Genomic DNA, 26,239 nt, shown 5'->3' on the forward strand with positions numbered 1-26,239 from the left:
CCCTGTCTGGATTTATTTTGCAATAATGATCAGCTGAACATTATCTCTTGCTTATCAGGTTGAAAACTGCTAGATATTGACATCAAAACTGTTATTCTTTTCAAAGGATCATATCTATAATTAAGCTCAATTTATATTAACTCTGAAATGGGCTCATTGTCTGTCTCTCATACAGATGGACTCACTTGTTGTTGGTGGGCCCTGTGGCAAGCACGTCAGCTTGGAGTCTGGGGAAGAAGCCCTGCTGGTATTTTCCTTGACCAATCTTCATATCCAGCAGGTGAGGATGGATGGCAGTGTGGTCGATCTTCCTCAGTCGATGCTCAATGGCCTGAGCTGGAGGGGAGAAACAGAGCTCTGTAAGAGTTGTCACAAGTCATTCCAAATCCATATGACTTTCTTTTGCAAAACACAAAAGGAATGCAGAATGTTAAAGACTGATGGCCTCAGTCAACAATCACTTTCATTGTAAGAAATAAAAAAATGCAATAAAAGTGAATGGTGACTGAGAATAACATTCTGCATAACATCGCCTTTTGTGTTCCACAGAATAAAGTCATACTAAATGAAATGGCAGAATTTTCATTTTAGGGTGAAACCACTGAAAAACCCCTATTGGTCGACCATTCATTTCAGAAGCACATTTTCAAACCATAACAGCAGCATCCATCTTACAACAACAAACTTCAATCTGACAAGAGGTTATTGACCTAACAATGCTACTGAGGGCTTAACAAGCACACACACCACACACACCCACACACACACACACAGGCTTCGTCAGATAACACAATAAAGTGCAGCATTTGGCAGTCTTTCAAAAGCGATCCATTCATATGACTCATATAAGGACATGCTCTTCAGTTCGTTCATTCTGAGCTCCAGTGCTCTTTTTAAACTCTTATTACATATTTGAGCTTTATCTCTTTGTCCCTCTGTCTCTTCCAGCCCCTCACCCGCCCACTTGAACTGTCACTCTCTGCAATCATCTGTATTCATAAGCAGCAGCACTGCTTTTTTTATACATGCCTCATTAAAACTATTTGCTATTACTGGGTAAATAACCATCCATCCATAAACAGAATGATACAAGATGCTCTGCAGAGAACATGACATCAATAAGCTCAGAGAGGAACAAAACGGTTTCAATTCCAGCGTAGCTCAACAGATGGATTTCTAGATGCAAATCCACCTCCAAATACAAAACAATATAAAAGACATCAACTTCAAAAACTATTTTTTTTTTTTAAAGGTGAAGTGTGCCATTTCTGCACCCCTAGTGGCACCAAACGGAAATGCAAAAGTGACTGTTTCTAAACAGGCTTCCTCGAACACTCAAAACACACATTCCACTCTACCGTCTCTTGTTGTTTCATGCCAAACTTACACGTTGTTGGTTGTGCCAGAAGTTGACACATCAGAGTGCTCAAACAGACAGTGTTTTAAAAGTGTGAAAGAGCCACATTGTTTACACTTTTCAGCAAAACCTCAGCACATTAAACTGAAATAGTAGAAAGTGTTTTAAAAAATGTAAAACATTGCACACTTCTCGTTCAATATATTTACATAAAATGTGGTGCTCCTGCACAAGACATGGTGCATTGGTAAAAGATGGCCATCTAGCGCAAGTTTACCTAGGAAAACAACTAAAAACAACAGACGGATACAAAAACGGGTTGTTTGTGAACGGCTCCTTTAAATGCTGCTGCACCCTTGTAAATAACTCTCCCTGCAAGTTACAATTGGTATATTAAGTTAAGCTCTTTTATCTAAAAATACAAAGGAAAATTTGAGGTTCTTACCAGACTCCTTGAGGAAAGTGCATTTCTGGTAGATTGAAGACCGCAGGTTGGGGGCCCGGACATTGTAGAGGCGGGCCTTCTCAATGCGTCCATCAAACACTCTTAGGAGGGGCTCTTTCTCCTCCCACTGAGACATGATCTTGTTGTCGATGAAGGTGGCAAACATTTGCGTCTCGATAAAATGGGACAGAAAGGGTAAGTACGGTTCCGGTTGGTCTGAAAGGAATGAGGCCTGAGGAGAAAAGAAACTAAAGTACTTAAAGGAATATTCCAAGTTCAACACAAATTAAGCTCAGACGACAGCAATTGTGGCATAATCTTGACAACCAGAAAAATGTATTTTGACTTGTCCCTACTTTCCTTTTAAAAAAGGAAAGGAAACTTCTTAGTCACATCTTTTTTAAATTCCAAGATATTTCAAGGTTTTCCATGAGTGTGGGACCTCTGAAACAATATATGCATCTTTCTATGTGAAATATGTTATTCACCTTGTCAAAGTTGTGCATCTGCTCTCTATTGGTCAGCCAGGACTCCAAATCTGGCGAATTCTGAATCACAAACGACTCGTAGTCTGCAAACATCGTTGCAAAGCGTGCGGCAAACACCTCCCTCAGCTGCACGTTCAGTTTAGCATTCCGCAGCTCCTCTTCCTCTGCGGGAGATCTTCCTCCCACACCCTCCTCCCCTGTGCCCTTCTGCCCTGCTGCCAACACCTCCAAACGGGCCACTTTCACCCCAGTCCTCTTGGCCAGAGCCTGCAGTCTCTCCAGAGTAGGGTTGCCCTGAAGAAGCTCCAAGACATCCAGTGCTTCTCCTCCCAGGTTCCCATTCTTCTTGTCATCCACTAATTCTCTGAGAGACATGTTCTTTAGTTCGGCCTCCAGTGTGGAGGTCTGTGTGGTGACTGGAGGAGGAGGGGAGGTTTTGCCTCCATCTGGAGACAAGCCAAAACTGAGTAACACCTCACTCAGCTCCTGGATGAACTCAGTCTTGTTGGGAAACTGAGGGAAGTCTTCAGGCAGCTCAATACTGTGGTTGTCGATGTCAACGAAGCACAGGTTTGCCTGAAGAGATCGAGGAGCCACATAAATTAACATTAGGGGAGAGTGGGGTAAGCTGTGCTATTCTGAAGAATGAGACAATTAGGGCTGTCCAATAAATACATTAAGTGCAATAAATTAAATGGAAAATGATGCATTAAAATGAATTAAATTAATCATGCCCCCAACTGTATGTACTGTATGTAAATTCTGTAATAAGGTCCCTACTATCAGAACAATTCCAACTTGATAAAGCACCTACATGCAGTAGAGGGCAGTCAGCGCACCAGCTAAACAGGCAACATGCTTTGTCAAAAGAACCGCTTTTGCGCTCCAAGACAGCTGGACCAGTTTTTTCAAAGTTCCAAACAACGTTTAACTTGGAACATCTTCCTTAAACAGTGTTTAGGACTATAACTTCTGAAAACCAGTGAGATGCAATGCAACCAAAGTGAGACTCCGAAAGCATCTGCCTGACCCACGAGTATATATAACAATTCAAAATAGAGCAGAAGGATGTAGGCCAGAAATTGGATTATGTTCAATGATATGAAAATTTGACTTTTTGTATTTTGTAAACCACTTTTGTATTGTCTAAATGCTTTACTTGTGCGTTGCCAAAATATATGTAGCCTACTGCATTTAATTTGTCTGAATATTAGGGTACAACGGGCTAAAGGCTCCGCAGGGTAAAATGCTCCATTCATTTTATTTTCTCCCATAACACTTAACAAAAACAACAAAAACTACCACAGCACTTTTGTCACTATACACTGGAAAATTGTCCCGATCCATGAGTCTTTGCATGTGGAGTCTAAAGGTTGATTTTGAGGCAATTTTCATAGTTTTTAAAATGTTGCAAATTTATCTAGCTAATGACAATTCCTGAATTTAACATTTCTTTTGAGACAAAATAATTAAATCAAACATTTTTCAATAACTGTCCTATAAGTGTAAGGATTGTATTTGGGATAAAAAGCCCCCTGTTGCAGGAGCTAAAGGCCCCAATTAAACACATTTTGTTTCTTAAAGTGGGGGAATAGATTTGTTATGAAAAATGTTCAAAGTGGGCTCATATTGACTCCAATCATAATAGATGAGTTTGTTAATAGAATACTTCAGATGTAATGAAATGCCAAATGTGAAATGGTTGACTTTTTTTCTGAAGTAGTTATTTTGAGTAAGCATCATCTTAATTTGTTTGCATTTAGTTGACAAATGTTGGACTATAACTATAACGCTTATATCTACACGATATCACTTTACTCTAAGTGTGGGGTTAAAGGCTCCCTCATCACTTTTTTTTTTACTGAATTTTAAATCGAAACAACCTTCTGTTATAATTTCTTTTCACACAAATGATGTTGCTCCATCAATATTCAATAAAAATAAATACACTTTTTGACCTTGATACATTGGGACCAGAAAAAAAGCCAAATTGCGTTATGGGATGGCTTTTGCCCCATTGTACCCTCATTTTTATAACATATTCTAATTGTTTTAAATATTTTTTTATAAATTACCTTTAGTTGGGGCCTTTCACAGTAAATATCATTATGTGATCATTTTTTGTATTGTTATTAATCAGCACACCATGTAATTAATTCGATTGAACATTTTTATCAATTGACAGCCCTAGTTGAAATATATTTAGGTGTAAAAGCATCCAAAAAAAAAAAAAAAAAGAATCACAAAAGTAGTTACACAAAATTACACACAGCTATAATTTTGAGGGGAAAAAAAAATCATAATTCATGGTTAATCAGTATCCAAATAATTTTCATGGTTTTATATATTCACATTAGGTCATTCCATATCCATTATTAAATCCAGTTTAAAGGCCTATTTTTGTTCTCTAGATTTTGATAGCACTGGACGTTTTATGCTGTTTCAAAGGAAATGGTCCTTTATTATTTATCCTATTCCCTCTTGTCTCCTAAATCTAATACTTTGCTTTTTGAAATGTAAAGCACTTCTGTTGTTTGTGTAAATAAACATCGACTTGATATTGACAGTTCACCAATAAACATATATAAAATGCATAAAAATTATAATTATTTTCTCAAGTGTACTTATCTATGATGGACCCTTTCATAATATATGGTCTCGTGACAGAAATTGAGCACAGTTTGCTAGATTAGGGGGGGACAGGTCTTACCCCACTCTGACCTATTCTACAAACCGCACACAATTTCAGTAGTTTATGTTTTACGGTCCAAAATCTTTTTTTTTGTCACTGCTCATTTAAGCTTTTGTTTGATTATACTTCGACTTGTGGCACCCATTTGCAAGTATAATTCAAAATAATTATGATAATGTCCTGACATAATAGAAATGTGCGTTTCTGTGCATGCATGTGTGTATATGTGCTAATGTGCGTATTTAAAATTTATGGACAGAGAATTTGAATCTCGGTTCAAAACGTTTATCTAACATAATGAACATAACACTACATTAACACTAAGATTATAAATACATTGTCATGGACATAACAAACACAAACGCTCCCTGGGAAATTGCAGTACACAAACAGACACCAACCCAGTGTTGCGATAGCAAATCATCAGCTGTACTGACCTAATAACCAAAGCCAATATTTGGAGTTAGGTTAAATCAGTGCTGCAGCTCATCATTATAATTCTCACAGTGTGTGAGATAGAGAAACCCTGCTGCTCTCTAGTCACATGCAATGCAGCTCATGCAGACAAAATGCCCTCAAGTGTGTGTGTCCCTGCTGCTGTAAAAATAAATCAGTCAAGTAGACAAGCAGAACTGTCCATTCTGTCAGGCCACAATGCTGACAGCCTGCCAGAAAGAGAGGCACTTAGATGACCTAGCTAGAGTTTGGGGACACAAATCACTGAAAATGTCACCAGAAGTAAGCCAGATTTGAAAAGACTCCTTTGTGGGAGACATTCTCAAAAGAAAATAAATTATACATAAAACTACTAAATGTATTCTTTCAATGCAAAGTTTTGTAATTCGTTTTTAGCTTAAAGTCTGACATGCAGATAACCCATAATCATGGGTAATCTGTAAAGCTTTGTGTAAAGGTATTAATGGAAAGGAGGCGGCGAGAACCGGCTCGACAATATAAATAATATTTTAATAAGGAACTTAAACAAAAAGACAAACACACAAGGGTGTAGGGCAGCTGCCCGAAAATCTCTCTCTGTCCCACTGCAGTCTCCAGTTGGCCTTTATCCCTCTCTGAGGCTTGATTAGCCTGATTAGGGGCCAGGTGTGTAGCATCACAACCCGGCCCCGCCCTCCGCCCTGTCACACTTTGTATGTGCACCTTAAAAACAATGGAAGTCAAGAAGAAGTACCCATTATATTGCTACATATGTAAATGTGTGTGTGTGGGTGCGCACACATGTGTTTTTGAATACTGTGAGGTACCCAGTTTGTGCATTAAAATCTCTTTTGTTTCTAAAGAAAGGTATGGTTGATTACAGGGACTACAGAAGTTCTGGAAGCCCTGTTCACTCTCACAAATAATAGAACAGTGACAACAGAACCCAGAAGCATGCAGCTGTTCCAAAATAATCTCTCTCTCTCTCTCTCTCTCTCTCTCTCTCTCTCTCTCACTCCTTCGTTCTGTATCTTGTAGTTTTCTGGGTCATTATGACTTCAAAGAGAATGCATAGAAGGAAATCTGGATCTGGCGTTTATGGAAAATGGGATTTGGGGATGAGGATGTGGGGAAGCCTGGGAGGAGATTCACAGCATCCACACAGACAAACGGTGAATTATTAACCTCTGCTAAGAATTCAGATACAGTGAGACACAAAAGTAACAAAAGGATCAAATGTTAATAACACAAGTCAACACAAAAATTCTCAGTATGGGGACACTGTGCCTCTGCATCCAGAGACAGACATTTAATCAGATCACCCAATTTGTATATAAATTTTATATATATTCACACTTTTGTATTTCATAAATAATCTGTTCTTATAAGGAATAGTTCACCTAAAAATGAAACTTTTCTCACCCTCATTTACCCACCCTCATGATATCCCAGGTGTGTATGACTCTATTTCTTCATCAGAACACATTTGAAGAAAAATAGAAAAATATCTCAGCTCAGTAGGTCCTTAAAAGGCAAGTGAATGGAGATTTCTGTTTTCAACTCCAAAAATGACAGACAATCAGCATAAACGTCATCAATATGACACCAGCTGTTAAATTAATGTCTTCTAAAGCAACATGATCGCTTTCGGTGTGAAAAAGAAAAATATTTATGTACTTCTTTTTAACTCAAAATCATGCTTCCGGTCAGGATATTTTTCTATATTTATATTTCTTCAAATGTATTCCGGTGAATACACATCTGGGATACAATGAGGGTGAATAAATAAGAGAATTTTAATTTTGGGTGAACCAATCATTTAATATCGGGTCTTCTGATAAATAGCACCATTGAGAGGTGGTCACATGTAAAAGAAGGAAAGTAAAATAAAGAGCTTTCAAACTACAATGGCTGCCTAAGGTGTTTTTTAAAGGCACCAAGGGCTTTCTCATATGCAGATTACCCATCGTCATGAGCCAATCCGGCTCCACAGTTACAAAGCCTCTTAATATAGCAGCCCACTTCATGGCTGCATCCACGTCGAAGGGATTTCTGCAAGTGGCTGTGTAGAGATAAAGAGTGTGTATGTGTTTTGGAGTGCAGGCATGTGTGCAGTTTGAGCATGTATGTGTGTACCTCTTGAGGCAGCTCCAGTTTGGAGCGATCTGTGCCCTCTTTGGACTGCAGGCCCATGAGATAGGGCACAGGGGCATCCAGGAAGTGCAGCAGAGAAGCGGGCAGGATTGGCACATACACGTGCTGCCATTGGAAAGGGAACAGCAGCGTTGTGATTCCCTCTGCAGTCACCATAAGCCTCTGGTAATCTATCAAATAAACAGAAACTCCATCACATAACACTGTAGAGTAGACTTCATAAAACAGAGCAATGTGATTATTAATAGATGCTTCTCGTAAACGTGCATCATTAGTTAATATCGAGAACTACATCAGAGGAAAACATTAGCATGGGTTTCAGCTTGTGTTTGCCAAAAAGCATATGTGCTGCTGCAGGGTAATGTAATATTCATTAGCCCCCTCTACATTCATACAGTCTCCACATCAAAGACCCTGCAGAGACGTATTTGAGAGCATCAGAACTGAGATTAAATGTTAAACTGAACTGATCTGCATAGTCAAGACTCAAGACACATGATCTTTAAATGCAGACACAACAGTCTTAAAAATATATACACAAAGGTTTGCAAAACTTTGGGAAAGCTACATTACTGACTTCACAGCCAACACTATAACTTATGTTTGAAAATAGCACTTGGACAAATCAAAAAGAGCTTTAGAAAGGAAATAACCCAGGTGAAAAAGACGTACAATTAAGTGTATTAAAAATGCATTACATTATATTTGTATTGTACTAAAAACATATTTAAGTACATTTTTAATACACTTAATTGTACGTCTTTTTCACCTGGGAAAACAAAGTAACTAAAAAGTTGGCAGGTACATTAATCAGCAACATTTACATGCTTCAAGTCAAATTGTAAAACTGATAATATACTGTAAACTGAGTAAAGTGAGCAATTCAAATCATAGGCATGCAAACAGTCAACTTACGAAAACATCAGTCGGTAATGATAAAAGTTACAATCCAAAGTAGGAAAAAGCAAATCCACACCTGCAAAACTCCCATAGACAGGATTATTCGATGTGACATCACGTCACATGAAGCAACCAAAATGAAAATATGAGAAACAAAATCACAATGTAACGTCACGTTTTTGTGGCCTGTTTCACCTAGAGACATCATCAGCATTTCTTGTATATTGCTGTGATTGAATCAATGACCCGTGAAGTTTGTTATAAATTTAAAAAGTAAAAAGCTTCATTATTCGATTGTTATATGTATTACAAAAATATACAAAATATTTTGGTAACACTTTATAAAAACAACATGGTATAAAGTAGTTGCATAGCATTAATTTGCATTGTATTAATTCATTATATATAAATTTTTGTTCCAACACTGGTTATACATTTATACGCTATAAAGAAATAACGTTAGTTCCAGTTGTAACCTGGAATACCAGTGGTAAAGAAGTGTTTGAGAACATTAAGGCATGCATTAATTCAGTTGGTTAAGATAATATCTTAACATTTATTGTATATTTGTAATGAACAGGATATACATTTTTACTTAGTTCTTGTGTTGATTGCTGTTTTAGGACACATATTACTGCAATATTAAATGTTTTATAATTGCTAAGTACTGTATTTTGCATGAACTAATCGAAAGTGAGAACTATATATGGCCAATAAAGCATTTATTAATAATCTGTAACTCTTAAAAATAGTTTACTAAGGACCCTTTTACTTTCATAAAATAGCATAATATATATATATATATATATATATATATATATATATATATATATATATGTATACATGACTAACATACTATTTGAATATACTCTATTAAATCTATTAATGTAGGAACAATGAGAAACGAATGCTTTACAAATACTTCATACCATGTAATAATTATAAAGTGAGTTATAAATAATTAACAAACTAATGCTTTACACCGTGTAGTTATTAGAAAAGTGTTACCAATATTTTTTATTGAAATATTGCAAAACACAATTTCATGACCAGATAGACATCTTTTTGGCAGGTGTGGCAAAAAGATAATTTTGAACTCTGTAAAGATAAAAGATGCCAAAAAGAACAATTTAAGGGAACCAAAAATTAACTGTTCATAATTTACTCATCACGTAGTTCCCAATGACTTCCTATCTTCTGTGGAACACAAAAAGATGTTTTAACGACTGTCTTTCAATACAATGGCAGTTAATTGCTAGCAAGTTAATTTGAGCGAGCTTCTCTCATAGCGATCATAAACACAATGTGGACAGAGATTTTAACTGAAAAAATTACTTAAATTTCGTATACTTTCGTAAATTACTTAACACATCGTATACCTTCAGAAGACTTGGAATATGATGTAGGAGTTGCATGGATTACTTTTATAACACTTTGTAAAAGTTTGGATCACTTTTGGGTTGTTGTTTTGCAGAAGTCAATCAAAAAGGTTTGGAACAACAAGAGGGTGAAAATTGATAGAGTTGTCATATTTGGGTGAACTATTCCTTTCTTACCCTGTGAGTAGAGGAGGATCTGCATCTCCAGTAGGACACAAGTGAAAAGCTGCACTAGATTTTCCGCCCCCAACAACCGAAAGGCCTCACCCAGTGGGAAATCAGCCAATGGCAGCTCTCCAATGCCAGGCCTCTGGCACAGGATTGGTTCATACACACCATGGAACTTTAAAGAGCGTCCGGGTGAGGGCAAAGGTACTTCATAGAGGATGTTATAAATGTAACTCTCCAAAGGGAGTGGAGGTGGCTGATTGGACGTAACTGCGCGGTGGATCTGGGACAGGAAGCGTTTATAAGCATGCATGAAGGGCATGGCCGTGATCAGACACATGGCTTTGGACACGTACAGCGTGTCGCGAAGGGAGTCGTAACCTTCTCCTGAGCAGCCACAGCTTCTGCGGGTACCTTGTGATGACGAGGGAGACTCGATTTCATCCAGACTGCTGGCTAACGAGTCCATACTAGATGATGAAGATGAGGAGGATGAGGAGGAGGAAGATGAAGGGCATTTGTGGGCAGATGTGTTATGCTCCGCTTGGTGCATCTGGTGTAGCGTCTGCATGGCGGAGCAGATCTGAGGGCTGGTGACCTCTTCGTAGAAAGTGTGGACGAAACCATAAGTGCGAGAACCGTCTTCTCTAGTTATGAGGAAAGAGTGGAACTGCGGGGTGAGACTGTCACGTTGAGTTCGGAAAGAGAGACCTTTGGGCATACAGAGCTGGAGAGAGAGAGAGAGAGAGTGAGAGTACGAGTTATTGCTTCTGATATTTACTTAACTCACTGAATAATGCCATCTTTATTGTGCAACCTGACATATCCATGAGTTCAACAGTGTACATTTCCAGTGTGAATATATAATGCAATGTACCTACAGCACTGTAGAACTACAAGAAACATATCTCATGAGACAAACTGTTCCAACATTTCGGCCAAGTATGAGAATTTAATGCCAAAATTCACAAGCAAAGTACCACCAAGAAGTAGAAGGGTGTTTTTGGGCATGTATTTGAAATACCATGCTTCATAAATATGGAAATCATTCTGTACTATGGTAGGGATGACAGAGCATTAGAAAATATCAAACCACATATATAGATATATACTGTATACTGTATACATGCAATGTAAATCAATGAGATTTTTCTAATCAATTTATAATGAAGAGCAGAATTATACGGGAATAAGCCGTTGGCGCCAGACAAAAAAACAGCCAAGCACATGCTCAGGAGGATGGTTTTTCACTCACTCTGCACACATACTGACCAGTCAGCTTAGCTATAAAACATTCTGTCTCCCACCAGCTGACCACTTAGACTAATATTGCCATTTTGCCTACAAAATAAAACTTGTTTGTTTGTTTTTGGCTGTGCCAAATCTATTAAGGGCATGGGGTTGGTTACCCAAACATTTAAACAAAGATAGATACAATTCTTACAATGAATCAAACATTATCTTACATCGAGTGGTTGGATTTGAATTTCAAAGTGCATTTTATTCAAAACGCTGCCATCTCCACGCGCCACTCCGTAAATGAGGGTGCCTCAGCCGACTTCCATCCCCTGAGGATAATTTTCCTACCAATCATGTCTCCGGCTAGGACCCACATTTTTTAATAATTGTCCCCAATATCAAGAGTTGTCCCATCACCCAGGATACGGAGTCTGTGGTTAAATGAAAATTCAGTGTCCAATAACTCAGACATTAAAGTTCTGAATCCCCAACCAAAATTCTTGGCTCTTTATACATCCCCAAAAAACACGTGTCCTGTCGCCAGATTCTGAAGGTGGGTGTGTCTTTTAGACCCAACCTATACAATCTAGAGGGAGTCCAGTAGAATCGATGCAAAACATTAAATCGTATCAGATGGACCCTTGCATCTCTAGATGTAGACTTGATGCTTTTTAGAATCCTAGTCCACACTCCCTAATCAAATACCAAATTTAAATCTTTCTCCCATAATCTCTTGAGAAGACAAAGCTCCGTCCCCCAGACTCTGAATTAACAGGGAGTAATACACTGATGTCTCATGACCTTTTCCAAAAGAAGTAAATCACCACTTCCAGAGTATCTGCCACTTTAGGTGGGGGAGGGACATTTTCATTCCGGAGAGCATTATATTGGACAAAAATATGTGTAGTGCAAGATGAGTCATCGATATTTTTGGTCTGTTTTTCTCGGAATGGAAAGAATTTTAAATGTGCATATCTGCCGATAATTTGGTTAACCTTTTGGAGTATATAAATGGATTAGAAGCTAATACACATGGATTAAAAGCCATACAACTACATTTTTAATGGGAAATTACACACAAGCACTGCAATGCTCAATTGACACTTAATTGTGCCCATCATTAGGACACCTGCTTACTAATGGCTGCATGAAGAGATTCAAAAATGCATGCACACACACACAGATATACGTCAAACATGCTCAAGGAGCGAGAGTGAGAATTAAAGACTGAATTGAAGAGCAAGAAAACAGCAAGCACAAGGGAAAGAGAGAGGACAGCAAGAGAACAAAAAAATGGGGAATGAAAAGCAGATAAGCCAAGAGTGGAATTGAAAAATGAAAGTAATCATAGGGGAATTTCACCCAGGCCTCAGAGGAGTGAGCAGAAATTGACTTTTGTGATTGCAAGCTGTCTTTCAATCTCTTGTGTGTTTGTGTGAGTGGCTGTATTTACTACAAGACTCACTCTACTGGCCTTGAAAAATGATTCAACAGGAACGTCATTTCATTTTTGGTAAAACATGATGTGTTGGCATTATAAGTCCTGCGGCTGTACAATTCAGGTGTTCTTTTACAGAGCTAGAATATGCACAATGGACTGTACCATGCCGACGTAAGCAGAGAGCTTGAGTTGAATAATTGATGCTGGTGTCACTACTGTCGAGCTTCCGTTTAAGCTGCTTATGGAAAAAAATGACCTTGCGACATGGGACCGATAAGTCAGAGGTTTCTGTTACATCTGAATGCTGGTAACACAACCCCCTCAACTGATCAATGCGTGCAACCATGGAGTGAGTGAGAGTGTGCGTTCATGTGTACATGTTATGACACTCCAAATCAATGCAGATGTTTACGACAGATCTCTCCCATGACTAATGTGAGAAATACGGAGAGTGGGAAACTCTGTTTGAAAAGGAAACAAAACAGGTTTAGATGTGTTGGACATGTTAGATTTACTGTAAAAGCCTCAGCATGATCAAACATGCACTTCCGATCGATATCAAATGAACAATAACTGCTCAAAAGCATATATTTTGAACTACTTTTGAAGAGGAATGTTGTTTCAGTGCAAATAGCTTCACTAATTGAAATCAAATAATTTTCCCAAACACCCCAGAAAGAGAGAGACAGAAAGAGGCGTGAATTAAATCGTTTTAAAGAATTAAAGAGATAGAATTAAAATCACTTACCATGTTAACAGCCTCCTGGTCAAACGGATTGCACTCTATGTTCTCCGGGTAGTGGGCCAGTACTTTGGATTTGAAGGTCCTTTTCAAAGGGCTCTGATCAAAGTTTTCCCCTAAAGAGATGGCAAGAAATATAGAGAAAGAAGAGTTAATTATTCAAAAGCTTTTAAATGCAAAAGATTTGAGTGAGTGAATCCTTAAATACGGTCGTAAATAAGAACGGCTTGTCATATATCTCATTTAAACTACATTAAACTAATAAAAGTTTCATGATTTTGCCATCAACTCAAGGCCTTTTTGAGGATTGTACTGTAAAGAGTCATCCACAGACAGGAAGTGACCATGTTTACTACTCATATTGCACTAATACAAAGGATTACATTCTTTACCTTCAACTTGTTTGCACTAAACCTGTTCTGTTAACTGTATATTTATCCATGAGCTATTATATTTCCTTCATTTTCTGGCTTCTTATAACATGCTCTTTTGAAGGTCTAGGATACTAGTCCTCGGCTCTTTCAGGTAAGCTGGCCAGAATAATCTACTCGTATTTGCTGTGTAAATGTGACCCAGATACAACACCTGTCTCTGAAGGAATAGTATTTATCAGAGCAGGACTCCTTGCTCTCCAACCTCAACATCAACAAACACCCACATCTGGCTTTGTACACTCGGGCATTTTTGTCCTTACATATTCCAACATCAGGAGAACAGGTTTTGATTTATTTCCATGGCTTTACGAGAAGTTTCAAATCTAGGACCCAAAGATAAGCTAAAAACGTTATGAAGTCATCATTACTCTTGATCAAATGAAAACTGTTGCGTTCATGAAGACACAATTACTTTTTGGCTCAGTAATACAGCTTACTGTTGAGCGAGACACACACAGCCCACAGTTTTAGATTAAAACAGCAAAGCTTTGACAGCAAAACACAGCCAGGAGGAACAGAGATTGGAAAACAGCCTTGAAAAACACAACAGTGCATATTGAGAAGACTTAGTGTCATCCAGGACTTGGATTCGATGAGCAGTAAAAAAAGAAGGGTGATCAGACGGGTCCTGTGGTAAATGCTCTCCCTATCAGTGTTGTCTTATCTTTATGTTAACTGCACTTACTGATGCTACAACGTGTTAAGCAGATGAAGACACTGAATCACAAAGAAGTACAATAAGGTAATTAATATGGAGTTGAATTAACAATCTAGTCTAAATCAATTCAGCTTCCTCTCATATGAACATTATTTATGCCTAGCTTGTGATTTGTGAGGCGAACTGGCAGTGATTTGGCCTCATCACAGCCCTGGGCATTAACTAACAGGAAGTGACAGAGAGGAGGAGAAATCTACTAAAGCCCTTGATTACAGATAGAGTCTGGGGCCTCAGGCATACACGTGAGAGAGAGAGTGAGTGATGCAAACACCCTGTGAAGTGTTAGCAGGAACAGCATGAGAACAACTGAGAAACAAGACAGTCAAATATAGGGTGGGAGGGAGAGATAACTGATAGGAAATTACTTAAAATAACAAGCAGAGGCAAATGACCCACATTAAACTATGAGCGTCCACATTGGTAAACTCGAAAGGGAAGGATGTAGAAAGAGGAACAATAGAAACAATGACCTTAATGAAATTGTTCACGCAAAAATGAAAAATCTGTCATCATTTATTCATTCTCATGTCATTCCAAACCTGTATGGTGTCATTTTTTTCTTGGAAGTCAAAAGGAATAATTTTGTGGAATCTTTACAGCTCTTCAAAAAAAAAAACTAAACAAAACATTAAAACACTATATTCCAAGGCTTCTGAAGCCATATAATAGCTTTGTGTAAAGAACAGACCAAGAGTCATTAATCACTGGTAATCTTGCCCTCCCCCGAATCTTGCATCTAAAGCTTTTGGATTTCAAAAGGTTACTAAAATGCAGTTTTAGTGTTATTGAGTGCATTTACATATGTTCTTACACCAAATATCGACAGCATGTAAGGTAATACAAACGCCTTAAATGGTTTTCCATTTTCAGCGTAAGGTCATAAACGGTTTAAGTATTAAACAGATCGGCACATATAGATTTTTGCCCAATACCCTGATGTTGCATTGCATGTAAATGCCATTGCTGGCATTCTTACTGGCTTATATAATGAGTACAAGTGTTGTGCTTGTGCGAATGCTCATTTAAATTTTTGACATCAAAAGCAAAGAACAATCTGATGTTTTAATCTCTCATGTAAACAAGTGTTTCTTAAGTTATCATTTATTTTCCATAAGCAGATTTTTTATTATTATCAGCATATTACTGTGCATTTAAAAGCGCTCAACAAGTTCGACACCCCATTTTTAAACTTTGGACTAGATTGTGGGGATTACCAGTGAATAACGATTGCAATTTCAGTCCATTGACTTAAGTTAACAACAAAAATTTCTATTCATAACTGTACCTCAAAGAGCTTCATAACAACTCCACAAAACTTTCACCTTTTTTATGTAAAAAGGTGTTCTGTGGAGAAAGAAACAAAAAAAACAGCACATGAGTATGGAGAGGGTGAGTAAATTATGACAGTATTTCATTTTTGAAAAATTAAAAGAGCACTCTGAAAAAAGGGAAGCACAGAAAGCTAAATGAGAACAAAAGAAACAGGATTGCAGAGGTGGATGGGAAAACAGAGCGGAAAAGTATAAGTGACACTATGATGAGGGTGTTAATGACGATGTTTACCTGCTGCCATGTCCTCAGAGTCCCTGCCCAGCCGATCGGCTTCTAGCCATTGGTACAAAGCTGAGATGGCACAAAAACACAAACAGACAGACAAAAAAGCAAAATATCAAACCAAATGCAGAAATGGAGAAGCAAATAAAACAAACTAATACATGGAAACAGGCATGACTTCTACCAAAGAGCAACCTCTGCTGATAAAACCAGCAAAAACAAATATGCCTAAGCTGGTTTGTTGGTCTTAGATGGTCTCCCAACCTGATCAAGGATGTCTGTTGGCTGGTTTTGGGCCCTTTCAGCTAATCTATCAGCTTGTCAAATTTAAGAGACCATCTTAAACCAATTATGACCAGCCAACCAGCTTAGGCTGTTTTTGCCTTAATTTTCAGCAGGGATGGTATTGCAGACACAGACGCATGTGTGTGTTATTTTGCAGACTGAATGGTGATGGAGTTGAAGACATATTTCACAGGCACTGGTTTGGTGAGCACAACTTGACTGTAGGCTGCAAGCTGTTACAAGTGAGACATCATGTTGTGCGTAAGCTGCAAGCATTAGCAGAATATCTTATTAGCAGGTGTTAAAGGAACACAACGAGGTGGATTTTTAAGAAATATGTACATGCACACTCCTCCACATACACACACACACACACACACACACTCAATCTCAACCAATCTCCATCAATCTGCTTCCTGGCAAGTCATCTTCGATTTTGACTCAAAACGTTGCATCATCAAAACAGAGGGGCACAGATTGTGTCTAATTGCACGTGTTCGATATTTCACCCATTACTTAAACAAGACCTACAAGATTATCTGAAGACAATAGAGGTACATGAGTGAATATCACAAACCCTTTCAAGAACATGTCTGGATTTCTCACAAATGAAAGGCACATAAATTCAATTCAGGTTTTTTCATGTCTTAATACTGTTGAAGTCATAAGTTTTCATACACCTTTAATACATTTAAACTCAGTTTTCAAAATTCCTGACATTTAATCATAGAAAACATTCCCTGTCTTAGGTCAGTTAGGATCACTATTTTAAGTGAAATAATAATAATGTGAAATATCACAATAATAGTAGAGAGAATGATTCATTTCAGCTTTTATTTCTTTCATCACATTCCCAGTGGTTCAGAAGTTTATATACACTTTGTTAGTATTTGGAAAAAATTGCCTTTGAATTGTTTAACTTGGGTCAAACTTTTTGGATAGCCTTCCACAAGCTTCTTACAATAAGATGCTGGATTTTTGGCCCATTCCTCCAGACAGAACTGGTGTAACTGATTCAGGTTTGTAGGCCTCCTTGCTCGCACACACTTTCATTTCTGCCCACAAATTATATCAGATTGAGGTCAGGGCTTTGTGATGGTCACTCAAATACCTTGACTTTGTTGTCCTTAAGCCATTTTGCCACAAATTTGGAGGTATGCTTGGGGTCATTGTCCATTTGGAAGACCCATTTGCTTTAAAGCTTCCTGGCTGATGTCTTGAGATGTTGCTTCAATATATCCACAATTTTCCTTCCTCATGATGCCGTCTATTTTGTGAAGTGCACCAGGCCATCCTGCAGTAAAGCACCCCCACAATATGATGCTGCCACCCCCATGTTTCACGGTTGGCTTGCAAGCCTCACCCTTTTTCCTCCAAACATAACAATGGTCATTATGGACGAACAGTAATATTTTTGTTTCATTAGACCAGAGGACATTTCTCCAAAAAGTAAGATCTTTGTCCCCATGTGCACTTGCAAACTGTAGTCTGGCTTTATGGTGGTTTTGGAAAAGTGGTTTCTTCCTTGCTGAGCAGCCTTTCAGGTTATGTCGATACAGGACTCGTTTTACTGTGGATATAGATACTTGTCTAACTGTTTCCTCCAGAATCTTCACAAGGTCCTTTGCTGTTGTTCTGGGATTGATTTGCACTTTTCGCACCAAACTACATTCATCTCTAAGAGACAGAATGTGTCTCCTTCCTTAGTGGTATGATGGCTGCATGGTCCCATGGTGTTTATACTTGCGTACTATTGTTTGTACAGATGAACGTGGTACCTTCAGGCATTTGGAAATTGCTCCCAAGGATGAACCAGACTTGAGGTGGTCCATAATTTTTTTCTGAGGTCTTGGTTGATTTTCCAATGGTGTTAAACAAAGAGGCACTGAGTTTGAAGGTAGTCCTTAAAATACATACACAGGTACACCTACAATTGACTCAAAAGCTAATTGCCTAAAAGCTTGACATCATTTTCCAAGCTGCATAAAGGCACAGTTAACTTAATGTAAACTTCCGACAGATTGGAATTGTGATATAGTCAATTAAAAGTGAAACAATCGGTCTGTAAACAATTGTTGGAAAAATGACTCACGTCATGCACAAAGCTGATGTCCTAAACGACTTGCCAAAACTATAGTTTGCTAATATGAAATCTGTGGAGTGGTTGGAGTGGTTTTAATGACTTCAACCTAAGTGTATGTAAACTTCTAACTTCAACTGTATATTCTCATAAGTAATGTTTTTTGGTGTTTTATTTATTTTTCTTCACCCACCCCTCTAGATGTAAACTCATTTGTATAAACCCTGGAAATGTATATGGTTATTTTGCGGTTATAAAAAGAGAAAAAGAAAATGTCAGTCATATTTCACCCAAAAAATCTAAAGAAAAATAAATAAAATAATAATAATAATAATATTATGGTATAATAATATATATATATATATATATATATATATATATATATATATATATATATATATATATATATATATATATATATATATATATCTCTTCATTATTGATAAATCACAAGAACAATCTTTCCCTCAATGCACAACCCAATCATTCACATCCGACTAAAGTGAATATATTTGGCAACTGGCTGGTAAATTTTTACATTTCACTCACCAGTAATTGTGTAGTTTAGTCATGAAGTGTTCAGCAGCGAGATCATTTCACAGTGTGTTGAGAGTAAAAGTGTAATGTGTGTCCAAGACGAGATCCACGCAACCCATTTGTCATCGAATACAATTTATTTTAATACACTTTCTTCTTTACAGTCATCAGTTGATCAAAAATAACACAAAAAACCAAACAAAAAAACATTTAAATCGAATCATGCATCGCACAGATGAGATAAAGTCATTAGAATCCTCTCTAGTTAACATGCACTCATTTAAAGGTTCTGTTTACAGAAATGCAGTTCTTTGTTAAAGAGACAGTACCGGTTTTAGCTAGTGTTCAACAAATCAATGTAAATACTTCTAAATTGTAAAAATTATTAAATATGTAACAAAAATAATATATGACATAATAATATCTATATATATATATATATATATATCTCTTAAAAAAAAAAAAAAAAAAAGCCAAAATGGGACCAAAATAATGAAAATATATATATTTAGTCAAATGTATATTTTCCTAATGTACCCAGTTAAAAGGTCCCCTGTATAATTAACAGCATTAGCTGTGAGATCATTTATTTTATATGTAAAAGCAAAAGGGACATTATAACTGAAATAAACACATATGAATCGATATTGAATCGAAATTGTATATTGAAAGGGAAATCTGTATTAATACCCAGTCCTTGTAAAAAGTGCAGTGAAATCCTGGTGGGATTGGAATATTATACACATACACCCCCCCCCTTCCAGTTACTGTAAAGTAAAATTAAAATAAAATATATTTAAATAATATGATGTATTTTAACTGTCTAAATATGATGTATTGCTTTAATTCACGAAATGAAAGATTAGAAAGAAAGAGAATTTAATGAGAATCACAAACTTAAAAGTAAAAGATTCTCAGTAACGAGAATGTGTTTTCTTTCACATTACAGTGATGAGAATTGTAGTGCTTAATTGTCATGAAAACAATGTCATAACATAACACTCCTTAATGGCCCTAAAAATAAACAATTCTCTTTATGAAAATTATTATTTATTTTTCTTTTGATTTTATAGTGAAAAATGGCATGTCGTTCTTAAGGTTCACCCCCACACAGGGAAATCCTGCTGTGTGTGAGCAACATGAAAGGGTTACTGTATAACAGGAGGACTCAGCCTGTGTGAGTGTTATGAACACACGTCACTGCTGACTGCTTATCAAGCACTCTTCAATCTCACCTGCGATCATGTCTGTTCAATCCAGCTACTGTCATTGTCATACACTAAATTATCAATCACCTGTCAACTACTTCCACTAATGAAAAATTACCATGGTAGAATCAAGTTTTCTTTGGATATAGTTAGGGCTGGGTATTGATACAGATTTCCTGATTGAATTAGATTCCGATTCACAAGCTCTCGATTCAATTTGTTTCCAATTTCGATTCAATATTGATTCACATGGGATTATTTCAGTTATAATGTCCCTTTTGCTTACATATCAAAGAAATTATCTCCCAGCTAATGCTGTTAATTATACAGGGGACCTTTAAACCGGGTACAATGTAATGATATTTTACAATGTTTTCATTATTTTGGTCATATTTTGGCTTAAATATAAGATGTTATTTTTAATATATTATTTTTGTTACATACAGGTGAAACTCAAAAAATTAGAACATCGTGCAAAAGTTCATTAATTTCAGTAATTCAACTTAAAAGGTGAAACTAATATATTATATAGACTCATTACAAGCAAAGTAAGATATTTCAAGACTTTATTTGATATAATTTTGATGATTATGGCTTACAGCTTATGAAAACCCCAAATTAGAATATTACATGAAATCAATAAAAAAAAGGATTTAAAATACAGAAATGTCGGCCCTCTGAAAAGTATAATCATGCATATGTACTCAGTACTTGGTTTGGGCCCCTTTGCATTAATTACTGCCTCAATGCGGCGTGGCATGGATGCTATCAGCCTGTGGCACTGCTGAGGTGTTATGGAAGACCAAGATGCTTCAATAGCGGCCTTCAGCTCTTCTGCATTGTTTGGTCTCATGTCTCTCATCTTTCTCTTGGCAATGCCCCATAGATTCTCTATGGGGTTCAGGTCAGGCGAGTTTGCTGGCCAATCAAGCACAGTAATACCATGGTCATTGAACCAGGTTTTGGTACTTTTGGCAGTGTGGGCAGGTGCCAAGTCCTACTGGAAAATGTAGTCAGCATCTCCATAAAGCTTGTCTGCTGAAGGAAGCATGACGTGCTCTAAAATGTCCCGGTAGACGGCTGCGTTGACTCTGGACTTAATAAAGCACAGTGGACCAACACCAGCCGATGACATGGCTCCCCAAACCAACACAGACTGTGGAAACTTCACACTGGACTTCAAGCATCTTGGATTGTGTGCCTCTCCATTCTTCCTCCAGACTCTGGGACCTTGGTTTCCAAATGAGATGCAAAATTTGCTCTCATCAGAAAAGGACTTTGGACCACTGAGCAACAGACCAGTTCTTTTTCTTTAGCCCAGGTAAGACGTTTGACATTTGAAGCCCATGTCCAGGACCCGTCTGTGTGTGGTGGCTCTTGATGCAGTAACTCCAGCCTCAGTCCACTCCTTGTGAAGCTCCCCACACATTTGAATGGCCTTTTCCTGACAATCCTCTCCAGGCTACGGTCATCCCTGCTGCTTGTGCACCTTTTTCTTCCACACTTTTCCCTTCCACTTAACTTTCTATTAATGTGCTTTGATACAGCACTTTGAGAACATCCAACTTCTTTTGCAATTACCTTTTGAGGCTTTCCCTCCTTGTGGAGGGTGTCAATGATGGTTTTCTGCACAACTGTCAGGTCAGCAGTCTTCCCCATGATTGTGAATTCAACTGAACCAGACTGAGAGACCATTTAAAGGCTCAGGAACCCTTTGCAGGTGTTTAGCTGATTAGAGTGTGACACTTTGAGCCTACAATACTGAACCTTTTCACAATATTCTAATTTTCTGAGATTCTGAATTTGGGGTTTTCATAAGCTGTAAGCCATAATCATCAAAATTATATCAAATAAAGGCTTGAAATATCTTACTTTGCTTGTAATGAGTCTATATAATATATTAGTTTCACCTTTTAAGTTGAATTACTGAAATTAATGAACTTTTGCACGATATTCTAATTTTTCGAGTTTCACCTGTATTTATTGTTAAATGTAATAATTTGTACAATTTAGAAGTATTTACATTGATTTGTTGAACACGTGCTAAAACCGGTACTGTCTCTTTAACAAAAAAATGTATTTCTGTAAATAGAAACTTTAAATGAGTGCATGTTAACTAGAGGGGACTCGAATGGGTTTATCTCATCTGTGCGATGCATGATTAGATTTAAATGTTTTTTTCAGTTATTTTTGATCAACAACGGACTGTAAAGAACAAAGTGAATTAAAAGAAACTGAAATTTGGTTGCAAATGTGAGCGATTTCCTCTCATTGTAGTAGAGGATTGCTCACTGAGTGAAAGATCGATATTGGGATTTAAGAATTGATATCGAGATTGGTCAAAGGCAGATCACAATTAATTGGAAAAACTATATTTTTACCCACCCCTAGAAATGGTACCATGGAAATACCAGGCTTTTTATTTGTGCTATGGTAGTACCATTTTATTATTTGAAGTACTGTGTAGTACCATATACATTTTATGGTCCATTAATCTAGTTATCATTAAGAACAATGTAAAATCAAAGCAGCAAAGTATTATGAGATGCCATCAGCATAACATTGTACACCAGAATCCACACCCAACCCAACCAAATGGTTAAGTACAACGCAATTTGGATTTGTGATACTAAGCAAAATCATTGGCCTTGGGCTGAACACCATTAATTTCAAAAGTGCAGATGGTAAACAGAGACAGCACACAATTTCTCTTGCAGAGCCTTTGTCCATCCTCAACAGTGTTACATAACTGAGCTCTTGCTACACAGGCTCTGTGTGTGTGTGTGTGTGTGTGTGTGTGTGTGTGTGTGTGTGTGTGTGTGTGTGTGTGTGTGTGTTTCAAGTGTTGAGAGGGCACATTGTGAGCACAAAACATTGGGGTCCTTCACTTCTCACAGGATTTGTCCAGTCAGCTCAACACATCTCTATCAGACTCATGACACATCTGCTGAAGCTGCCTGTAACCCACAACAAGTCCTGGCCTGTAACAACCTCCCCATTACATCTGACTGCACCAGAGAGGTGTAAGAAACACACTTCGTCTGTATGGTTTGATGTGAGATTGACTTATTTGTTTGATGCCAGTTCCTAATACTTTCTGAAATATTTAACATTCAATGAGACATTGCAGAACTATATTAGGCCTAATGAGAGACCCTTGCTGGGACTCTCAAATATCGTACGAATACACACACAAACAGACATAAATATAAGTCACACTTGATTTAAGATAAGTTGAATACCTGTGTAATTCATAAAAGCATGTAGCAGATAGTCAGGTCAAAGTTCACATAGTAATTAAATGAATGTGATACTGTAAGCTAAATCTGTACTGAACAAAAATGAATGTCACACTGCATAAATAAAAACTTTCAAAAACTAAATGTTGACTAGTCAAAGTACCTAAAATGTACAATTTCCCTCATACATTAATAGGCTATATACATTTCTTTTCTTTTTTCCCAAACATCAAGGACTTCATTGCTAAGCTACCCAATGAGGCCAATATTCATCTGTTTAAGCAGCACAATTACCAAAACATAGTATTACTTAAATGTTCCTTTCCCACATTTGCAAATAAGCAAATGAGACTCTACATTTGAAGATATGAATAAACATACCAACTAAAATTAAATTAAATGCATCACGCTTGGCAGAAATCAAATCGTCACAGTGTTTGCTAAGCCTTATCTGAGGACACAGGTTACTGATGAGTTGGAACTTAGTCAAGGAACAAAGTCAACATGACCAATTCATGGTCTCATTCTGTCTCAATGTCTCACATACACACAGAAGGCCATACAGACATACACAAAAACATGGTGATTGCTCAGCAGATCCAATGGCACAATCCCTTTGACCCATTTGCGTCCCCAGAGCACAATATTACATGCATTTTTGCAGCAGCTATTTAAATGGTTGGAATGGAGCAATGTTGCTTCATAGATAAGCTCATAAGGACCAGTATATACTTGCTTTTTTTTATTAGCTTTCACTATATGAGCGTTTTCTATTTTCAGTTGAATTATTTTAGTTTTAGAATGTTAAGTCTGCCAAAGTTAATGCATTAACTGATGCAATTTATATATGCTAACCTGATCTTCCAGTGTTATTTTTAAAATATAAATGTCATTTTATAAATATATTTAATATATTAAAAAATTACTACATGCAATAAAATAAAATAAATATTTTGAAGTCAGTTTTAGGAGTTATGAAAATTTATTTTCATTTTGTGTCATTGTTTTCAATTATTTTTATTGTTATTTCAGTTAATGAAAATGTTCTAATTTAGTTTTCATTAACAATAACAACACCAACCAGCCCTTACCATCAAAGCTGATTCTCTACTTTCTGATTCTCATTAAAATAAAATTTTATAAAAAAATTATAATGAAAATCTTTGTTTCAGCCTAAAATGTCAACCCTGTCCATTTGCTTTTTCTGCACAGATATCCACAAGCACACGTTTATCTGATGAAGGCCTGAGCAGTGTAATGCTTTTCCTCTGTTTTACTCTATTAGATGAGGTTAGCTCAAAGTGTTAAAGATGTTATGTAACCAGATTTATGCGCTCGTAACATAACTCAGTGAGTTATGATAAACATTGCCCATTCGGCAGCCACCAGTTCCATTATAGAGCAATATACAGAGCAAAATATACTTAATCATCCAAAACAGCCTTATACTAAATCCTGTCTACAAGATCTCTCTCAAAGTAGCAGCAGATTGTACCAATACAAAACTAACACAAACTCCCCATTTAAAAATAAAAATGTAGCTTAAAATTAACATCTGAAAGTGTAGGACTGTGTGGAAGTGGCCGTTCACACCTAATGCAATTTTTTTGCAGACCTGCATTCTGCTTTTATTTGCGCAAGAATGGGTTCAGTCAAAACCGCATTTAAATCATGATTCACTGATAATCTTCCTCTTTCATTCACATTCGCATTCAAATTTTAGTTTAACGTCAGTCAACGTTTGTACTGTATATATGGAAAGGAGAATGCGATTTGAAAGCTGCAGCAAAGGGGAAGATTTTTTAATGAACGTCTCTCTGCTCCTCACAAAAAGCTATCACATCGCCATTCTTCTCCACCAAACTGCAAGGACGGTGTTGAACTACACTTGAGATCAGCACAAGGCAGATTACACAGGTGCTGTGAGCATTTGAGTAGATTACACTAAAAGGTTTACAGACCCCCTTCCACAATCCCTAATCTTCATAAGCAGTCTAGAAAAAACCAAGGTAAATGGAAGTCACTACTTTCAACTACTTCACCTTTGTTTCAGTCGAATACAGGATTATAGATTGAAGACTATTTGCAATACAAGAGACCTTCTACACTCTTATGTCATTGGGACTCATTCACCATACACAAGCACATATTCTTTTAAATATTTGTATATACACACATATATAGCGTGTTTTATGCGTATTACTAGTCCTTTATTTAAAATACTCTGGATTCATCAGCATTAGAACAAGGCAAGAACAAATTTGGGAGTGAAACAGTTGTGAATCCAGCATAAAACTTGTGTTAGAATGTTTTCTGTGCACATAAATATGCAGCTTGTACGTATTTAAAGTGAAGGAGACCCATTGTCTGCTACTTCATCTCATCTGCATATGAAAATGCAAAGCTTTTACCATCTTACACTCAAAAAAATATTTAAGCCTATTTTTAAGATGTATCCATTTCAATTGAATAACACATTTCCATCTAATTAAATTGAAAAGTCGAAGAAAATGTAATAAATCAAATTTGCATTTTGTGAGATTTGTACATTTTATTTTGTTAAAGATTAGGCAATTCGGGGGGCGCTAGAGAGCACCACATGGAGTGGACGTAAATTTAGGGAGCTCCCTCAACAAGCCTCCATAAACTAGTGCTATTTGACTATTTTCATCGCAAAAGTTTGCTCAACAATATCCAACAGTGAGATGAAGAAGGCTAAGCCAAAGAAAGGAGATTCACCATCC

The 26,239-nt window shown here is 37.1% G+C and overlaps 1 protein-coding gene across 7 annotated transcripts in view; it reads right to left on the reverse strand.

Moving 5' to 3' along the window:
• LOC127639142 (DENN domain-containing protein 5B) overlaps positions 1–26,239 on the reverse strand; it is a 56,956-nt gene that overhangs the window by 17,522 nt on the left and 13,195 nt on the right. For 4 of the 7 annotated variants that reach the window (XM_052121012.1, XM_052121011.1, XM_052121009.1 and 1 more), the window contains exons 2-8: positions 16,156–16,215; positions 13,447–13,556; positions 10,028–10,745; positions 7,554–7,741; positions 2,291–2,866; positions 1,803–2,034; positions 186–336 (exon numbers count right to left, since the gene is read on the reverse strand). In XM_052121012.1, the coding sequence (XP_051976972.1) occupies positions 186–336; positions 1,803–2,034; positions 2,291–2,866; positions 7,554–7,741; positions 10,028–10,745; positions 13,447–13,556; positions 16,156–16,215 (2,035 nt within the window). The remainder of the gene's footprint in view (positions 1–185; positions 337–1,802; positions 2,035–2,290; positions 2,867–7,553; positions 7,742–10,027; positions 10,746–13,446; positions 13,557–16,155; positions 16,216–26,239) is intronic. The other 3 variants (XM_052121014.1, XM_052121013.1, XM_052121010.1) reach the window with 1 other exon arrangement.

Source organism: Xyrauchen texanus, chromosome 47, assembly GCF_025860055.1.
Source record: "Xyrauchen texanus isolate HMW12.3.18 chromosome 47, RBS_HiC_50CHRs, whole genome shotgun sequence".
Taxonomy (NCBI): Eukaryota; Metazoa; Chordata; class Actinopteri; order Cypriniformes; family Catostomidae; genus Xyrauchen; species Xyrauchen texanus.